This window comes from Chlamydotis macqueenii, chromosome 15, assembly GCF_036417535.1.
Source record: "Chlamydotis macqueenii isolate bChlMac1 chromosome 15, bChlMac1.mat, whole genome shotgun sequence".
In the NCBI taxonomy this organism is placed as follows: domain Eukaryota; kingdom Metazoa; phylum Chordata; class Aves; order Otidiformes; family Otididae; genus Chlamydotis; species Chlamydotis macqueenii.
In genome coordinates this window covers 3,319,424-3,337,241 of record NC_141570.1, presented here as the reverse complement: position 1 = coordinate 3,337,241, position 17,818 = coordinate 3,319,424, and the positions used below count along the sequence as shown (strand labels likewise).

At 54.1% G+C, this 17,818-nt stretch overlaps 1 protein-coding gene across 2 annotated transcripts in view; it reads right to left on the bottom strand.

Annotated features, from left to right (window-relative positions):
* Nucleotides 1-491: 491 nt before the first annotated feature.
* Nucleotides 492-17,818, bottom strand: part of PEMT (phosphatidylethanolamine N-methyltransferase) — a 41,978-nt gene continuing 24,651 nt past the window's right edge. For both annotated transcript variants that reach the window (XM_086760159.1, XM_086760158.1), the window contains exons 4-8: nt 11,454-11,599; nt 7,290-7,401; nt 3,405-3,479; nt 2,578-2,638; nt 492-1,875 (exon numbers count right to left, since the gene is read on the bottom strand). In XM_086760159.1, coding sequence (XP_086616285.1) covers nt 2,584-2,638; nt 3,405-3,479; nt 7,290-7,401; nt 11,454-11,599 — 388 coding nt within the window. In that variant the 3' untranslated portion in view covers nt 492-1,875; nt 2,578-2,583. The remainder of the gene's footprint in view (nt 1,876-2,577; nt 2,639-3,404; nt 3,480-7,289; nt 7,402-11,453; nt 11,600-17,818) is intronic.

Below are 17,818 nucleotides of genomic sequence, written 5' to 3'. Positions count from 1 at the left end.
TCCCAGCTGGGGACAGGAATGGTACAACTGGGGTCCCCCCAGCCTCGCGGCGGGGCCAGGGAAAGGCGTACACAGTCCCCAGACTGGGAATGAGACAGCACAAATACAGCCCTCGCTGAGTTCTCGTTAAGACCAAGCCTTCCCGAACAAGCACGTGTCTCTTCCGTAAATACTGATTTCACCTGTCAACAAATCTGAATTTATTTACATCAGAGACTTTGAGCCAGGACTGGCAACTCTGACATAAATCGTCTGAATAAAGCAATGTATCCTCTCCTCGCCGGTTGCTATGGGTACTGGGCTGTTTTAGCCTCTGTCTATAAACATTAACTGTGAAGGGGATGTGGAAACTTATCTAAAAATAAAATACTATGCCCAAGTCTTTAAGAGGAAGAGAGACGGCGATAGAAAAAATCCTCCTGTGATGGTTCTGAAGCGGCGAAACACAAACATGGCGTCCGTGAGCCTAGCTGGAGGAAACAAGCTGGACCGAAAAGAAATCAACACTTTTAATTCCTGCTGAGCAACGCCCGAAGAGTGAATTACAACATGCAAAAGGAAAAGGAAAATGTATAGTTCCACGGAGGTGACACTGAGAAAAGGGAAGACCCTCTGCGGAGGGGACGATGTGACGCCGAGACGCGGCACCGCATCCCGGCGCCTGTGCAGGAGCTGCCAGCAGTGCAGCTCCCTTCTCCGGGGCTTTACACTGCTTTTTTTGGTCATTTACAGCTTATTTCTCAAAGTTTTGTGGGAATCTGTAAACACTGAGCCTGTGGCTGGAGGATCACCCTGGGATCTTCCCCCTGAGGGCAGGATCCAGTGCCGGGCTCTCTGGGACGGGCCGAGGCTGGCGGCAGGGGCGGAGGGGCAGATCCGTACCCGACTGCTGCACGGCGCAGGAGGCAGAGCAGCTTTTTCCCTCCCTCCCACCCACCGCCCCTGCAAGGCAGCGAAAAATAGCTGGAAGGCACTGGGTGGTGGGGAAGGCAGGCAGGACCCTCAGGTGGGCCCCAGCGAGAAGGAGAGGGTGGGTGGGTGCGGAGGGGCCGGGGCACCCACACGGCCAGGGACGGGCTATCTGCAGGGTGCGGGTGAGGACTGACCCTTCCCCTTGGTCTTCTCCGCGCTGGGGCTTCCCCACAGGATGCCGGCCATTCCTCCATCCCCCTTGGGCAGTGGTTTAGGTCGTACGATCACGTCCACATACGTTCAGTCATCTTCCTCAGAGCCTTTGGTGTGCAGGGCTCTGCACAGGGGGGACACCGCTCTGGATGGGGACGTTCCCTCTGCCAGAAAAGAGGGGGTTTGCTGTTGGGTTTGCAACAGGTTTGGTTGTTGAGTTTGCAGCAGTTTCTGCCAGGAGCTCCTAAGCCCGTTCCACCTCTTCACCTGAGCTTTTGTCTGCTTCTCATGGCTCTTTGGCAGCATTTTCGGATGATCTTCAGGATCAGCCGGAGCTGGGGCTTTCCCGTACTCGGAGCTCACTTATGAAAGGCTCCTGGTGTCTCCACCATTATCCCAGGGCCGGAGCTGAGTTGCTTTTTCTCCTGCAGATCTCCAATAACCAACGCAGGAGAAGAGGTCGGTAGGTCCTGCACAACGTGGCTCCCAGGGGAGCATCGCCTTCATGGCAGCAGCCGCAGCGACCCGGCAACGGGGACAAGGACCCGGGGACAGGGAGCTCCATCTCCCACGGGCTGCAGCGAGGAGGTGCTGCTGTGCTCGGGCTGTTCCTCTGATCACTGCAGGGCGCTCAGCTGGCTCATTAAGGGTTGCTGGGCTAATTAGTAGGATACATCTCAGTAGGAAAACGGGCAAATCGGACAGCACGGTGACCGGAGAGGCACGCTGTGCCAGGGTATCGAGACACCGCTTTGCAAAAGGCAAAGAGACAAGAGTGTTAGGGATCTGACTGGTGCTGCAGCATCTTTGCTGGGGCAGAGGCTGCGGGGCTGCCAAAACCTCAGCAGTGGCGTGTGTTCCTCCAGCCTGTCCACGCAGAGGCACCGGGGCTTTCCAGGGGAGCACTGAACCCCAGGGAAAGGAGCCTGGGTAGGAACCTGCGCTTTTGCAGAAGCCTTTGGCCCCCAAAAGCAAGCCTGGGCTGAGTTTCTGGGGTGAGCTGCTGCAAGTCCATGTGCACAAATGCTCCAAGCTCAGGCACAGAGCAGCCTGGAACAGGGATGCTGCATTTCCCTGCGGGGTGGTCGGGCACGCGTGGCCTCTCGCACCATCCCTGCCGCTCGCTGGAGCACCTGCCATGGCCAATAGCTGCTTTTTTTCTGCCTGGTTTAGACTAAGCCTGGAGCATCAGAGCTCCCCAGCAATTTTCCCTCGCGCTGACTCTCAAGTGTATAATCAAAACAATTTGGGGGTTGCTGGTCGGGTGCCAAGAGGCGGACACAACTGCTGCTGCATGCAGCCTTCCCGACTGGGTTTTTGCAGAGGTTTGAAGCTCAAATCCCTTCAGGAGCGCAGGAAGGGCTCGGGAGGAGCCGGGGAAGGCAGGGCTGGGCAGGGACACACTGGGAGGGTGACTGGTGCTCCCCACCCGACGCCGATCGGCAAACGTACCTCTTGCTACTTGTTCTTCGCTCCCTTCTGTTTCTGCCGATATATTTCCTCTGTGAAAGGCCTGTGGTTGAGAGGATGAGAATTTGGGGGGAGAGGGGGTAGAGACAGAAGAGAGGGGGGAAAAGAAGGGAGGAAGAATTAAAATCAAGACTGTGTGCTGTCCTTTGCAGCCAGAAACCCTGCCCTTCACAGGCTGGCGCAGCCCAACTACTCCTGTGCCATGGCAATCCTCGCCTCGGTATCTCTGGACCACGGAGCGGCTCCAAGCTGCTCCCACGTGAGACCATCACTGCGCCGAGTGGGACGAGGCTCAGCACGCGCTCGGACTCTCTCTTCATGCAGACCTGCCTCAGCTCTCTTTGCATCTCCCCCTCCCTTGCAAACACAAAAGACCTTTTGACGCTGAAGCACAACTGCTGCTTCTGGGAATAATTCTGGGCTGCTCTGTTCTGGGCTATTGTGGTACAAAATATCACAGAAGCCCATCCAAGGAACTACAAAAGGCAAACTCTTCCTGCAGGGTCTCTTCAGATGACCCAGTAAGTGCTCTCCCTGCCTTCCTTATTGCTCTTGTAGACGGAACCACGCACTCAAAAGAAAAAATCTCATTTTGATAAAAATAAGCAAATTCATAAATGTTCCTAGAACTCAGCAAATAGTTTCAGAAAGGAATTTGCCCATTATCAAAACAATTGAAAAAACAATCCTCTATTTTCCTTGTTCCCTGCTGAATTAATTGGAAAAGACATCTTTACTTCTGCAGTTCCCTGAAACCTCAGGAGTTAAAGCTGGTAGGAATAATTCTCCAGTTTTGCAGAGCTACTCACCCCTCGTACAGCACTGCGACTGTGTAGGAAATTGCCACTACAGCTGTCAGCAAAAGGCCAGCTGGGCTTGCGTGCCTGTTTTGAAAGAGAAGGAAAAGATCAGGTAAGTACACGGGCTTATGCAAGGTTTAGAAAGTGAAATGAGACACTAGGCTCCATGAGAGCACTCTCTCGCTCATTAAACAGAAGCGAACAAAAGGGTTGGGTTTTTTTTTTTTAGACTTAATGTTGACTGTCTTAGACAGATGTTACTTGGCAAAGACTCTTCCCCAGCCTACTTTGGCGACTTCTTTTAAGTCTGATCCCTGCGCGTCTCTGCTAAGAGAGCTTCTGCTTTGATGCTAAGTCCTGAGATTATAAGGCTGTTTCATAGCTGAGCAGCTGCTTACGTAGCGCTGTGGCTGCGAGCCAGCGCGCTATAAGGGAAATGCCTGACGCGCACAGAAAGATGGGCCACCCAGGGTGCAGGAGACACCTGGCAGACAGAGCAGCATTCGGTACCGTATGCATCGAAACGGCGGCTGAGAGATCGCAGGGCTGGGGCTGGAAAGGGATGGAAGGGTCCATACCTGCCTTGTGAAGGGTGCTGGGGCAGGTGCTGTGTCGGGGCTGGGTGCACGGGGTGCTGGGGGCTTGGTTCACGTTTAAACCCATTTCAAGATGTTTTAGGAACACGTCCTGTCATCTCCCAAGGGCCAGCTGAATGGTGTCCTTCAGGAAGGCGTCACCAGCATGGGGGACTGATGCCACCCACTGCACCGTGGCCGGTTACGGGCAGAGGTGCTCGCGGGCTGCAGATGCGATGGGAGCAGCTCTTCCTTTTAGCACCCAGGTCAAAGAATCGAGACCAAAAAATCCCCATCACCTCCTGCTCTGAAGAGAGACATCAATGGAGGCTGCAAACCTGCACCACCCACGTGGGGCCACTTCTTTGATGCCTGCCCTGGAAGTGTCTGAAGCAGACGCTGGTGAAGGCAGTGGAGGCTTTTGCCCTTAATTAGGACACTGCTGATTGCCTTTAATTGCTGGTTGCAGCTCAGCTCTGAGGGACACAAGAGCTGGCTGTCAGCAAAAAAAAAAGTACTTAGCTGGTCCTTGGTGAGGATAAACATCCCGCAAGCCTTGTGGGAGAGGAGTAGTCCTCTTGGGAAAACCTGCCTGCAGAGGAGGGACCGAAACCTCGCACTGCACCTGCTGTCAGGTACTGCCTGGCCGCATCAGTTCCTAGAGAGACGCACACAACTCTTCACCTTTTCACTGTTTCCATTTGGCAATAAGTTTTTCCCTCATTAGGAAGCATCGGATAACTTCTTCCTCTCCCAACCCCCTGCTATTACATGCTTAGTCATGTCTCCTCCTTGATTCCTATCAGAGAGAACAAATTTGCATGATTGTTTGTTGACAGCAAGACCTCTAATTGCATCATTTGGCTGCAGTGCCAGCTCTGATTTACACAGCCTGTTGCCATGAGTTAAAACACTTCCCTACCAGCGATACACAAAGCTGTCCCCAAACAGCTAATGCTCCATTTGTCTTTCGAGAGAAACCAGGCTGCTCGACGCAGGCGATGAGAAGCATTTGGGTGAGTTGTTTCTCTCCTCGTACGAGCTCGACCTACTTATTGGGCAACGGCTGGAGTTGTAGCAGGGTCAACGATGAGTCAGCCCGTAAGGTTTTACGGTCTTGGCAGGGCTTTTTTTCGGGGAGGAAGCCTGTCCATCCCCAAGCCTTGCTGCAGCTCCCCGTGGCTGTGGGCTGTCTGCGAGAGCAATGGCGTGCGCTCGCATTCTTCTCCGCCGGCCTCGCTGGTCCTGGGTGTTGGAAGTGGGACACTCGCTTTTCCCTTTCCTCCTGGAGCTCCTGTTTTTGTGGTGATCAGCGGAGGTGCCTTCTCCAGCGTATCTGACAGACACATTTTTGGCTGCAGAGCTGCCATTAGTCAAGCTGGGGATAGCTGCAATATCCTACAAGGGAGAAAACAGCAGTTCTCACCCCGTACGATGCTTTGAAGGTTGGGCTGGAGTCGGAAGGAAGGTTGTCTGATGCGCTGCCAGGCTCGCTTACGTTATGTGGTATGTGCCCTTACGGATGAAAATGAATCAGGCCTTTGGGCTCCGATGCCATGATACGGAGCGTGATACATCACCGAGGGAGGACAAACATGCTCTACGTTTTAGGTCTCTCCAAAACCAGACGTCAAACGCATTCCTCCAGCATCCCTCCCACTACCACGGAGCCAGGACATTAGCTCCGACCTCTGAGGGCAGGCATGTAACATCTTCTGAAAGGCCTGGGACCTCAGTGAGACCCCAGAAGAGACCTAGGACCCCCCCCCAAAACCTCAACTACCCGAGCTGAGATCCCAGGGCAGGGAAACAGTCAAAATCACCGCGGGAAGCGTTGTGCAGGGCTTCCCCAGGGCAGGCGGGCGCTGTCCCGGTGCCACTTTGCACAGTTCCAGCAATTTGTTAACAGCAATTATTTGTCATGCTTCACTGGCCTTTACCGTGGCAGCCTTTTAACGCGGAAAAAGTGGCAATCACACTCTCGTCTGGTGGCGCTTTGAGCTGCTTTTGCCCAGGATTGCGGTGGCAGACCAAGCAGCGTGCACCCGGTGTGAGGCTGCTCTCTCACGGGTACGAAGAAGGGATTTCTGCGACAGAATCAGTTCAGGAGGGTTCAGCTGGTTCTGGAAAGGGTCTAGGAAACAGTTTGATGCTGATCTTAAACAATTAAAAATCTCCTTATAATTCTTCCTGGTCAAATTCCTCCTTTTGTGCTGTTGTAGGGGTGGTGGTACCAGTTGTCTCTGGCTGTGGTGTGGTATGGAGGGGCTCATCCTGCCCCAGTTCTGCCCCGCTCCCCCCAGCAACAACCACGCTGCCATCACGCTTCTGCCGACCCCGTGGTCGGCCCTCCTGCCCGGCGCTGCCGCAGCCCCAGCAGCGAGCTCGCCACAGCTCTCCTGCACCATTTCCGGGGATTTGGACCCCATCCTGTGCCGTGGGTCTGCAAACGGCCTCGAGCAGCCAGCCCTGACAGCACCGAGCGGGAATTCAAGTGCAGAACGAACAGCAGCAAGGCTCAGTGGAGACAGGAGAGAAACCATCAGCTTTACTTATTACCAGGGGCCAGAAAGCACTGCACACGCGGCTGAAAAGGTGACCAGAAAGTGGCAAAGCACTTTATTTTTTCCACCAAAGTAGGAGAGAGGCGGTCACACTCAAGAGCAGCAGTGCAAAATGAGTGAGAAAGGCCCGCAACGCTCTACGGGCTCCCAGCGTAACGCAGCCAGGGTTTTTTTTCTCCTGGGCAAATAAATAGAATGTGATATTAAATGAAAACCACATAAAACTTGTTACACAGAGTAGAGTATATTGCTCATTTGCTGCTGAATTACAGCCTGTTCATTTCCTCCTAAGCAGGCTATTAAGCCGTGTTTCGGAAGTGTTATCACCGTGCAGTGGGGGAAAGGCTGTGTTGGCTTGTTTTGCTTTTTTTTCAGAGGTAATTACAGGTCACACTGCTCCCCAGTATCAGCGCCCTGCCCCTGCCGAGTGACACCCGGTGTGCATTCACCCTGCCTGTTGATTTTTCCACGTGCAGAGCCTGCCAAGGACCTCATTCAGCTGAAGAACATCTGCTGGTGCTTCCTCTCCCCAGAACTCAGCCGTTACTTATTTTTCTACAATTAATGCTGCAAGTCTTTTATAACAGCAGAAGATTTTGCATGCACAAAAAGTCAGGAAGCGAGAAGTTGCACTTTCCCTGCCATTTCACTGCTGACTGCCATCACCAAGTGCTCCTTTGGCACCTTCTGCCCTGCCAAACACAGACCCCACGCCTGCCCCACGACCGGTGCTGTTTGCAGGGGCACGTACTCACATGAGCGACCAGCCCAGGTAGATGGCCGTGCTGCCCCAGTACATGGGATTATCCAGGACGCTGAAGGGGAAACTGGTCACTTTTGCCTCCATCAGGATGCCAAAATAATCACCTGCAGAGCAAACAGAGGGTTTCTGGTTAGGTTCCAGAGAGCTGGGAGTTGCAGGGGGCTTTGGCACGCTCCTTGTGCCACAGGGCATCCCTGCCAGGGATGCAGAGCGAAGGCCAACGAGGGGTTTCACTGCTGACTTCCAGGCTGAGAAACCAGCAACAGGCAGGTTGGTTGTTCACTCTGTGCTATCGGCTTTTCCAGGAACGGCTCTTTGCCCACGAGGAAGGTTTGTACATCGCAACGAGGCTACGGCAGCCGTGTCCTTCGCCGGGAGGCAGCTCTCGACATCCCAACTGGCTGATTCTGGCTTTCTCATTTGAAAACTGCCCGTCTGATGCCACTTGACGAGGAAGCAAGTGCTTAGGATCAAATTCATTTAATGGGGAAACAAGCCCAGCGCGCTGTAATGGTGCTTTGAGATGTTATAATCACGACCGGCACCACTGAATGCCCTCATTCAGTGTCACCCTTATCTGATATTTCAGAGAATTTTTCAGAATTTCAGAAAATAGCACCTCTGCCTACAAAACACTCAATTATCAGCATGATGATGATGATGATAATAGGTGATTGTCACCTGTAATGAGGAAAGCTTTCAGAGCTGTCAGCACCCTACCAGCTTCCTTATCTACCTCGGAGTAATCCTTCCACCCTCCTGAAAGGAGCCTGGAAAAGGAATGACAGGTAAGGAGATGTTGTGCAGCTTGTGATGGGCATTTCAGTGCAGCTGCGATGCTGAGCTCTGGTTTCTGCTGGTTTTACAAGTGAAACCACAAAGGCCAGCAAGGATTTTGGTCCGTGCCCGCTGCACAAGACGCAGCATCCATCAGCAGAGAGCGGTGCCAGTCCCTCAGCCCAGGGAGCTGCCACCGCCCTGGGTCGCGTTCCCAGCTCTGCTGCCAGCCCATTCCCTGACCTTGGGCAAGTCTCCTCCATCCCTCCCGGTGCTATTGTGCAACGATCATAATATCAGGCTTTCTTAGAGCGCAGAGGGTGGCGAGGATTAATGTACGGTGAGAAAGTGCTTGGAAATCCAGATAAAAGGCATTACAGAGTGCAAACTATTCAAGGTTGTTATTATTACCTGGATCGTAGTGTAATTTCTTTGACCTCACACGGTGCAAAAACATTTATTTCTAGGGATAAACAGCGCCTGCCCAATTAGACAATGCTTTTGAGCTTTAACTACAGGCCACTAAGTGAGATAATTGCCCGGTATTCATACTATATGTTCTCACAGTTACTTGGCAATGGCATGTCTGAGATTGTTCTGGTAGAAAGAACACATCACCCCCTGCCACAGCCCATTTCTGCGCTTTCTTATATGTCAAAATGCTTCATTATACCCTGCCCGCCCTCATCTTTGGGCTGAACACCTCGCTCCCAAAATGGTGCTGGCACTGGGGAGGTTCGCACAAAGCCCTGGGTCTGTGGGGCTGGCAGGGGCTTATCTGAGCCTGGCACCAGCGGGGCCGTGGGAGCCTCTGGGCAGCTGGGGGCCAGGCAGCTCCCTCAGGACACAAACTCTGCCTCTAGACCCACACAGTTACGTGAACATGACCACCGGAGAGGACCTGGCCATCTCCTGTGCCTCCAGTAAGCCTGCAAAACAGGAATCAGCTCCTGTCAGGCTGAGGGACTTGGCATCTAGTTTGGGTTATTTTTTTGCTGGAGGTCAGTGTAAGCATCTCGCTGAGCAGGGTAGATGCTTTGGATCACAGCAGCAAAAAGCCATTTGATGTCCTCTGCAAGGTCCCCCATGGTCCCTGGAGCCTGACCTGGGCTGAAGCACCACCTCCACTCCTCTGCGGAGAGCTGCCAGCTTCACCTTAACCCAGTAACAGACTTCAGTCAAGTCAGATTTACTTGAAATCTTGGTCAGCGCTGGAAGGAATTGCGCTCAGGTGTGAGACAGATGGGCTCAGACAGGCAGAGCCGCCTCTCGGTGCCCTTGGCCTCCGGGAAGCCAAGCCCTCGTTACTATGTTCGTCAGGAAACGGGGCAGCCGGCGAGGCGGAGGGCACTGGACTGATGCCTGAATCCCTGCGAGGGCACGGTGAAGAGATGGGGCGCTGGGAGGATTGCCGTGAAAGGGAGAAGGCTGCCGGGGCGAGGGGCCGCATCCAGCTGCCGCAAGCAGAGGTGCTGCTGTGCAGGAGACGGGTGGCACGGAAAGGCTTGCTGCAGAAGGGTGACTCACACGGCTCCCACTGCACCGTTTAGCCTTCGCTGAAGAGACAAAGCGCTCGGCAGCCACTCCAGAGCTTAAATGGGCGGTTAAAAAGGAATCCAATGGGCAGCCCTGATGCGGTCTCTCAAAACTTTTCTCAAGCTCAGGTATCCACTGTGAGAAAAAGCTGGATGATGCTATAACTCTCTTCTTGCCAAAGCAGCGCAGCCCTTCGCTACTTGCCGTCAGCAGAGCTATCGCTGCTGGGAACCCTGCTCCTCCCGCAGCGCCAGCACGGCACTAAAACCCTGCATGCAGGAGGACTTCACAAGTACCAGACTGAGGTGAGTCGTGAGCAAGAGAACATCCCACATGAGATCCCTGGAGTCCTGCAGACACCTCGTCTTCCCCATAGCTGGGTAAGAAACCACGCTGAACAGCATTCTCCACTAAGAGTTTGCTGACCTGGGCTTGCATGGAGCGGAGAAGCCGCCCTCAGTCCAAGGCTGGATGCTCTGCAGGGCTCCAGCTGGGCCATGCCTCTGTGGCACAGAGGTCCCAAGCGAGCCTGGCTGCACCAGCACGTGGTCTTGGCATCTCCCCACCCTGACTCAGCTCTGCCCCGGTGCCCGTCACGCCTCGGCTAGCAGAGAGGGCTGGCCTTGCTCCCGATACGGGCCACTGACACCTGCCTCCTCCCTGCCCAGGGGCTTACCGGAGCCAGCAGCCATGCAGAGCGGAGCGCGACGGGGCCGCTCTCACCGCTTACGCTAAGCCTGACTCCCTTGTTTGCTTTTTCCCAGCAGTTCAAGTCCAGTGGATCCTCCTGGTTGGATGAATCAGGTTTTACGTAAACAACCCCAGACCTGGCTGAAATTCAGAAGCATCCAAGCAGCTCTCGCTGGCGGGTACTCCAGTGCCCGGCCTCCCTGGACACGTCTCTGCAGCACAGCATCGCTGCTGGGGGCTGCAGGTGATTTTGGAGGATGCCGGTGGCCAGTAGCTGGGGGACAGGGGTGGAACTCGGGGCTGCACAGATAAGAGTGTGAGGGCAGGTGTTCAGGAGTGCTGAGCTCTATTTCTAGTGGCAGGATCTTGGCCAACTCAACACATTTCTTTGCAACTCCACTTGAAACCAGGAAGGCTTATTACCTCCCTCTCTTCTTCCTGGCAACGCTGCAGGAGCTAATTGAATTTGGTTTGTAAAGCACTTGCAAAAGCACAGCCTAAATGCAGTGTCAAAGCCGGGGCTATGATTATTTCAGCCAGCGGGAGCTGCCCCTTTCCTTAGATATTTATTGTTCCTGTCTCTATTTTATTTTTATGAATTCCACACATACTGGCATGTTTTTAAAGTCAACAACGCTAATAGAATTACTCTCTAAATGTGAAAGCAGGCACAGTGGAAAATGCCTTCTGCCATAAAGCGGCAGATAAAAGAACCTGTCAGCGAACGTCAGGGTTATTGTAGAGGGAAGAGCAAACGAGATCCTGCCGCGGCGCGTGTGTCAAGCGGGTGGGGGCTCAGAGCAAGCTGCCGGACGGCTCGCACCCGCTGCGCCGGTGCTGATCTGCTCGCAAGGTCTGCACTTGGGGTCCCTTTTCTGGAGGGCATTTGGACTGACAGACGATCAGCTGCTGTCTAAAATGTCAGGCTTGACACCGAAGGTGACGGGACTCACTGTATAAAGTCACTGCATGATCTTCTCCATGTGAGGTAACAGCATGGTTAGAGCACGCTTTGGTGTCATAAAGCCAAGACCAAATTTAACAGCCCTGAAGGCAAGGATGATGAAATTCTTACAGGACTCTGCCCTAGCAAAAGACCTCTGCAAGGATTAAATGAACTTTCTGGTTAAGCTGTTGAGTTTTTAGTGCTTACCTAGGAAGGTCCCGATGAATCCCAGTGCTAAGAAGCTGGAGATGACAAACAAGGTCCCTACACCCAAGATGGCCAAGCCTGAGTAATAGGCCCAGTGGCAGTCCAAGCCCTCCAGCTTTGGCTGGCTCTTCATGGCTTCTGTGAAGCTGTTGGAGAGACAATAAGGGCTGTTAACAGTGGTAACTCACTACTAACATCACCCACCTCTCTCTGGGAGACACGGAGCTGTGGAAGAGGATGCTGCTGAGGAGAACCCTTCACCGAGCCCCTTTTTCTACCTGGACCTACTCAACTTCCCAATGGGAAAAGCACGGAGCCAAAGTCTCGTGAGCAGCCAGGGCTCGACCTGGGGCAGTTATTTCTACTCACAGCCCTTGCTCGCTCCTGGAAATACCAATCCCACTGAAATGCAATATCAAAAGCTTTTTCTTGCTCGCCAAATTCCAGGTTTCGTTGTGACCAGGAGGTCTGGGAAAGATGCCCTTGCAAACGCTGGAGGCTGCGATGCCTTGGCACAGGACTTGAAGGGTTGGGAACAATAGGCTGGGTTATCTCGTGCTCCCACCCCCGTTCCCCTCCATCAAAATATTTTGCAGCGTTCATGTGTTAGCCACGTGCCCAGGAGTGATTCACGGCTGAAGTCTGACAGTCAGGGGGAGGACTGGAGCGGCGAAAGGAAAATACTAGAGTATTTTCAAGTGTGAACACAGCTTCTCGGCTGCAGGCTTGTTCAGGCATTTCAGGTCTGACCTTCCAAATACTCGTTTGTGAGTGGAATAATTGTGACCTCCCTTCAACCTCCTGCCCCTTGCCTAGAGCAGGGCTCGGCAGGCTCAGCATCTCGCATAGCTGCGCTACCAGCGTACGCCTAGAAAGGAGACAACGCTGTGATTAAAAAAAATGCCCGTGAATAACAGCGAGACGAGATAACAGACCCGCAGAGTCGTACACAGTGTTTCTCCACATGCTGCTGACACATGAGGTAGGAAACTTTGAGCCTTCTCTTAATGAGCACTCTGGAGGCTGAAATTCAAGTGGAATAACAGCTCTCCTGCGCCTCCAGCCACTGCTGACTGCCAGGGTTGAGCCAGGAGAGCTGCTGCTGCCCGCGCTCCCGGGCTCCTCGGCTGGAAAGTGCTTCCATGACGTTATCTGCAGTGCCTGGGATAGCTTTTTTCCCCCCGATGTCCAGCTTCCTCAAGCCCTGCAAATCCCTGGATTCTCTCTGTTGCCCAAAAGAAAACCGAGAGAGACAGTTCTGCCTGCCCGGCTGATGGACACGCAGCTGGAAACACGGCTTCCCAAGGCTCAAAGACCAGATGGCAAGTTAGATGCACCAAGCGAAGTCCAAGATGATATTTAAATGCCATGGTTTAGGGACCTGGATGATAATTTTTGTTTTCCTTGGAGCTCATTCCTACTAGGTTTTCTACTGTCAGGGAGTTTTTAGGTCCCCAGAGCAAGCCATTTAAATTTCACTCTGGATTGGAGCAAGGAAACAAAACACACAATAAATGTAATGTGCTTGAGAGTGAGCAAGAACACAGCATCTCGGTGATTTACACTCTGCCCCCCACACTGGAAATTACAGAGAAATTCCCTTTTCCAGGAGCTGAGCACAGGCAGAGGGACGACAGCGTGGCCCGGGGCGATGTCACAGCATACGTCCTTGGGGCTGGCCCTTCTCCGGCACCCAGCACACCCCCCTGCGCTCACCAGGCTCACCTCCCCTCAGCTTGAAATCGGTGCTGATAGAAACACACAAATCTGGCTGCAAGGTGAAGCAGCAGCAGCTGCACAACCCTCTGCATCACCTCCCTGCTATTTAAGTGACACAAGTCTCCCCTATGGGGAAACCCAAATCCGCATCCCCCGCTACCAGCGCTGCCCGCGTTTGCGTGAGAAGTGATCTCTCTGCAGGGATATGCCCCTCTGCCTGAGCAATCCTGGCCTGGCTGTGCTCTCGAAGCACAGCGTGACATCCCCAGAGACGCTCTGGAGCTCCCGACTCCCACAGAGGAAGACACTAACGCCTTCTCAACGTGCTCAGGGTTTGACTCCACGTTTGGCCAGGACCTCTTCCCAGGGCACCGGCGCCAGGAAGGCATTTCACAGCGATCAAGGCTGCTGAGGATGTCTGGGGAGGCAGGTCTGGGAGACCAGCACCGAGCTGGCACCCACCTGGATCCCAGCCCCCAGCAAAGAGATGGCAGAGCAGAGACATACTGTGGGAGCACAGCGCTTGGAGGCCGTTTCCCGCTCCTGACGCACTGGACTTGCGCTATCTTACATCCTTGAGGCTCCTTTATCCCACGCTAGTGACCCAACTTGGCCTTAAAGCAGGACTAGAACAAAGGTGGCTTCAAGAGCACGAACCATATGACTGCGGATCAACCTCGGAGGTTTTGCAGCCAGCACGTGATGGCTTGTTTTGGCAAAGCTGTCTTCCCTGCTTCAGATGATCCCATCCCTCCTCTCCACGGTCGGGTAGGCCCACATTAGTTCCCCTCATCAGTACGTCTTGCTTGCTCCCCTGCTGCTTGGCTTACAGCTAGAGAGGGAGGTGTTTGCACAGAGATAATGGACTGCCTTTCCCTCTAGTAATGTTTTATATCTTCCTAAACACACTCTCTATTTGCATTAAACATGATGCGCACAGGAGTCTTCAGAATCGGTAAATAAACCTTTTAAGCATTTACGATGCTGGGCCACGGCAAACAGCACGGAGTCGTCAATTATTCTGGCATCCACAACCGCTCCTCGGCGGCGGGGGAGCCTCACCGCGCCGCGTTTCACACTCCCTGGCAGGGGGAGGACAAGGTGTTGGCCATCTCCCTTGCTCGGGGAGGCAGTCGTGCAGCCAGCCGATCTGTCATGAAACCAGCGCTTTTCACCATGTGCCTCTGAGTCACGTTTGTCACAGCATTTATTTCTGGCCGCACGACAAGGCAGAGGCCCAGCTCGGCACCCAAGAGGACATCAATTAAAGCCACGCTTTGTCCCAGTACCTGGAAATGCTTTATGTGCCGAGCGATTGCCATGGTGAGGAGCATCCCTCTCACCGGCCCGGGGGAGGGGAGGGTGGGCTGTGACCTACTTGAATCGCATACCCAGCTGCTATCACGAGGATGTCTGCCATTGAGGGGAGCCCATGAAGTGCCCTCAGTTTTGGCAAAAGGAAATTGGGAAAACGGGGGTTTCCCTGACACCTCCCCACACTTGCCAGCGTGAAGCATGACACCAGAGCTACCCATTCTCCACCCCAGCAGGGAAAAACCCAAATCTATCAGCTGTGCTCTGGCCAAATTGGCAGATTTGGCCAATTCCTGGCAGAGTGGGAACAGCCACGGGCGGCTGCAGTCGGGCTGCGCAACTGCCGCAGCGTGCCGCAGGGTTTTGCATGGGGAAGCCAAGGCAGCGGGTGCTGTTTCGCCCGCCCTTCCCAAATCATAGATGCACTTCAGCTGCTGCTGCTGTGTGAGTGCCACTGCTTTCTGGGAATCACAGACTGGTTTGGGTCGGAAGGGACCTTTAAAGGCCACCCAGTCCAACCCCCCTGCCAGGAGCAGGGACATCTCCAACCAGATCAGGTTGCTCAGAGCCCCGGCCAACCTGGCCTGGAATGTTTCCAGGCATGGGGCATCCACCGCCTCTCTGGGCAACCTGGGCCAGTGCCCCACCACCCTCAGTGTGAAACCAGTCTGAATCTACCTTCCTTCCGCATAATAAACCACATGACCTGTAAAAACACTCAAAATGGCACAAAGCATGAGGCCAGAGACGTCACACAGGTGGGCTCACAGGAAGAAAGCGGGAATGAGGGAAATCAGTTGCAAGTCCTCTCACTGGGACGTGGGGGGGACACGCAGCCAGGTTTTGCACAAACAGGCACCGATTTATTCAACTGGAGAAGGGTGCTTGCGACACCTGAAATCTTACCAAACCTGCAGCCCAAAATACATCCCCAAAGCCGCACGGAACATGGAGCAGACCTGGAAATACCAGACTAAAAGGGAAGCTAAGCTTTTTAGGTCTCCAGGCCTCTCTCAGCGGCCCACAGCGATCATATTTTGTAATCCCTTTCCCGCAAAGGAGGGCAAAGACCTCATCCAGCAAACTGGGTCGCTGCTGGGAGCCACCCAGCAGCGCTCCCTTTGCCCGATCCCAAATATCAGCCTGGAAACTGGGGCTGGCAAACCCAATTGGAGCAGAATTGAGCCAGGGGCCAGCAGGCAGCGAGGAAGCAGCGGTGCAGCAGACGGCCAGGGTTTCTGAGGCAGCAGCCGCCGCTGCAAGGTGCCGCGCTCACCGTGCGGGACGTCGGTCCGTCCCCCACGGCTGAGGTTTTGTTCCCCTTGGCAAAAGGAGGCAACAGGGGTAAAACCATCCGGCAGTGCGCAGCGGTGCGCAGTGCCGCCAGCACACCGCAACAAAAGATCTTGTTTGTTTGAAAAAAACCAAACAACCCCAACAATACTAAAATCGTCCTGCCGATACCAGCGGCAATTGTTAGCCTGGTCATCATCTTCACAGCTTCTTTCGCCAATAATTACTTTGCTTTTCTGCCAGTGCCGGTGTGCGTGTTATTTAGGTCAGTTGGGGGGTGTAGCAGCTTCTCCCCCCAAATTGCACCTCAGCTGCCCAGTTTCCTCATCCAGATGCCCGGCATCTGCATCGGTGGGGGCAGGAGGTGCTGTTGGCCACCCGGGGCTTTTCCCAGCCAGCCATCAGAGATTGCCGGCAGCGTGGCTCAGAGGGGACGTCGGCTCCTTCAGGCCATGCTCAATTCCCAGCAAACTTAGTCACTTCTGCACAAAAGGCCACGTGGTTCTCGGATCGATGCCGTTTACACCATGCTCGTTCACGGTACTAGCTCACAAAATTAAATAGCATTGAGCATAAAGGCGAGAGGCACTGCCAGGCAATGACAAACAACAACTTCCCTGTGCAAAATCCCATCCCGGGGTGGATTAATTTTCTTGGGAGCATTAGCTCCAAGCGAGAAGATGGTCCATGCAGGAGGCAATGCACAGCAGGTGGCATCAACGAAGGACTTCCCGTCAGCATGGTACCCACCGAGCACGTCGCCAAAGGCGCTGCCCTTCCTCAGCCTCGGCAGGGCTCATTCCCACCGGAGGCATCACCGGGCACCCCGAGAGCCTCCCATCTGTAACCCCCCACTCAGGGTGTGCATGTGGGTGTCACCTCCACAGCTCAGGCAAACGCCCCAAGGCCCTTACGGTGGGAAGTTCATAAGCTCCCCGCATACAAAACCGCCTGCGCACGCCCCGAGATGGGGGATTTTGCCGGCGTGCGCAAAAGGGAGCGCAGGAGGGCTCAGAGGCAGCGCCGGCAGCTAATTGTAGAGCTGATGCGGAGAAAGATATCAACGATGTGGTAAAGCAGGATGCAAGTGGAGGACAGCGAAGGTTGTCACGTCCCATGTCACACAGATAACAGTCATAAACCGCCGGGGTAGCACACGCAGTGCAGACAGTTCAAAAGTTCAGGAATTGTTTTCATAGATAAGAGCCTCAGTGATGGAAGTTCCCTGTTCCTTGCAGAAAGAACACTGCTGTAATGAAAATAATCGTTGCACCAAAGCAATTAAGGACACTTGCCTTGTGCAGTTGACTAAGCAGGTCCCCCCCGGTCACCGGTCATTCTGGATTGCTTCTCAGAAGCAAGCCAAGGCTCATAACGAAGCTCAGAGCTGGGAAGCACTTAATTGCTTAATTGAGCCCAAGACTTTCCTCTTCTTACACCCAAGGCATCCCTTTGGAGCAAAGCTTGGATGAGAGCATCACGGCGCTGAACCGGTGACAGAACCACGGCAGAGACTCATACACAGGGCGGGTGGTGAAGCAGCCGCACAGCCCAGCTCCTGAATGCTTTCAGCCACGATGCCAACCCACTCACAAAATTTCTGTCTGCTCTGCCCTCCCCTCCTCCGCCCCCAGCTTGGAGCCTTTCAAAAATTCGTTGCAAAAAGGAAGCGGGTTTTTAAAAAACAAAGGAGACATCCCATGGGCTCCTCAATCGCTCCCTGGCAGCTCCCACCCACATAAAACGTCCCCAAAGCATGCAGAGAAGAGTTCTAAAGGCTGGATTTCAGCACTGGGGGTGGAGGGACCCCCCAAGGCTGCCTTTTCGCTCGCTATCAGCGGCCAGCATGCTCTGCGCGAGCAACCTCAACTGCCGCGCGCAGCCGAAGTGCAAGGTACAGCTTATGCTTTGCCAGCTGGATCGCCTCCGCAGGGCCAAGGAGCAGGAAACCTGCTTTCATCAGGGCGCTCAAGTACAAGGAATTCGGAAAATAAGGGGAAAAGCAAAATGGCAACAGCAGGTGAGACAGGTCCCTCCCG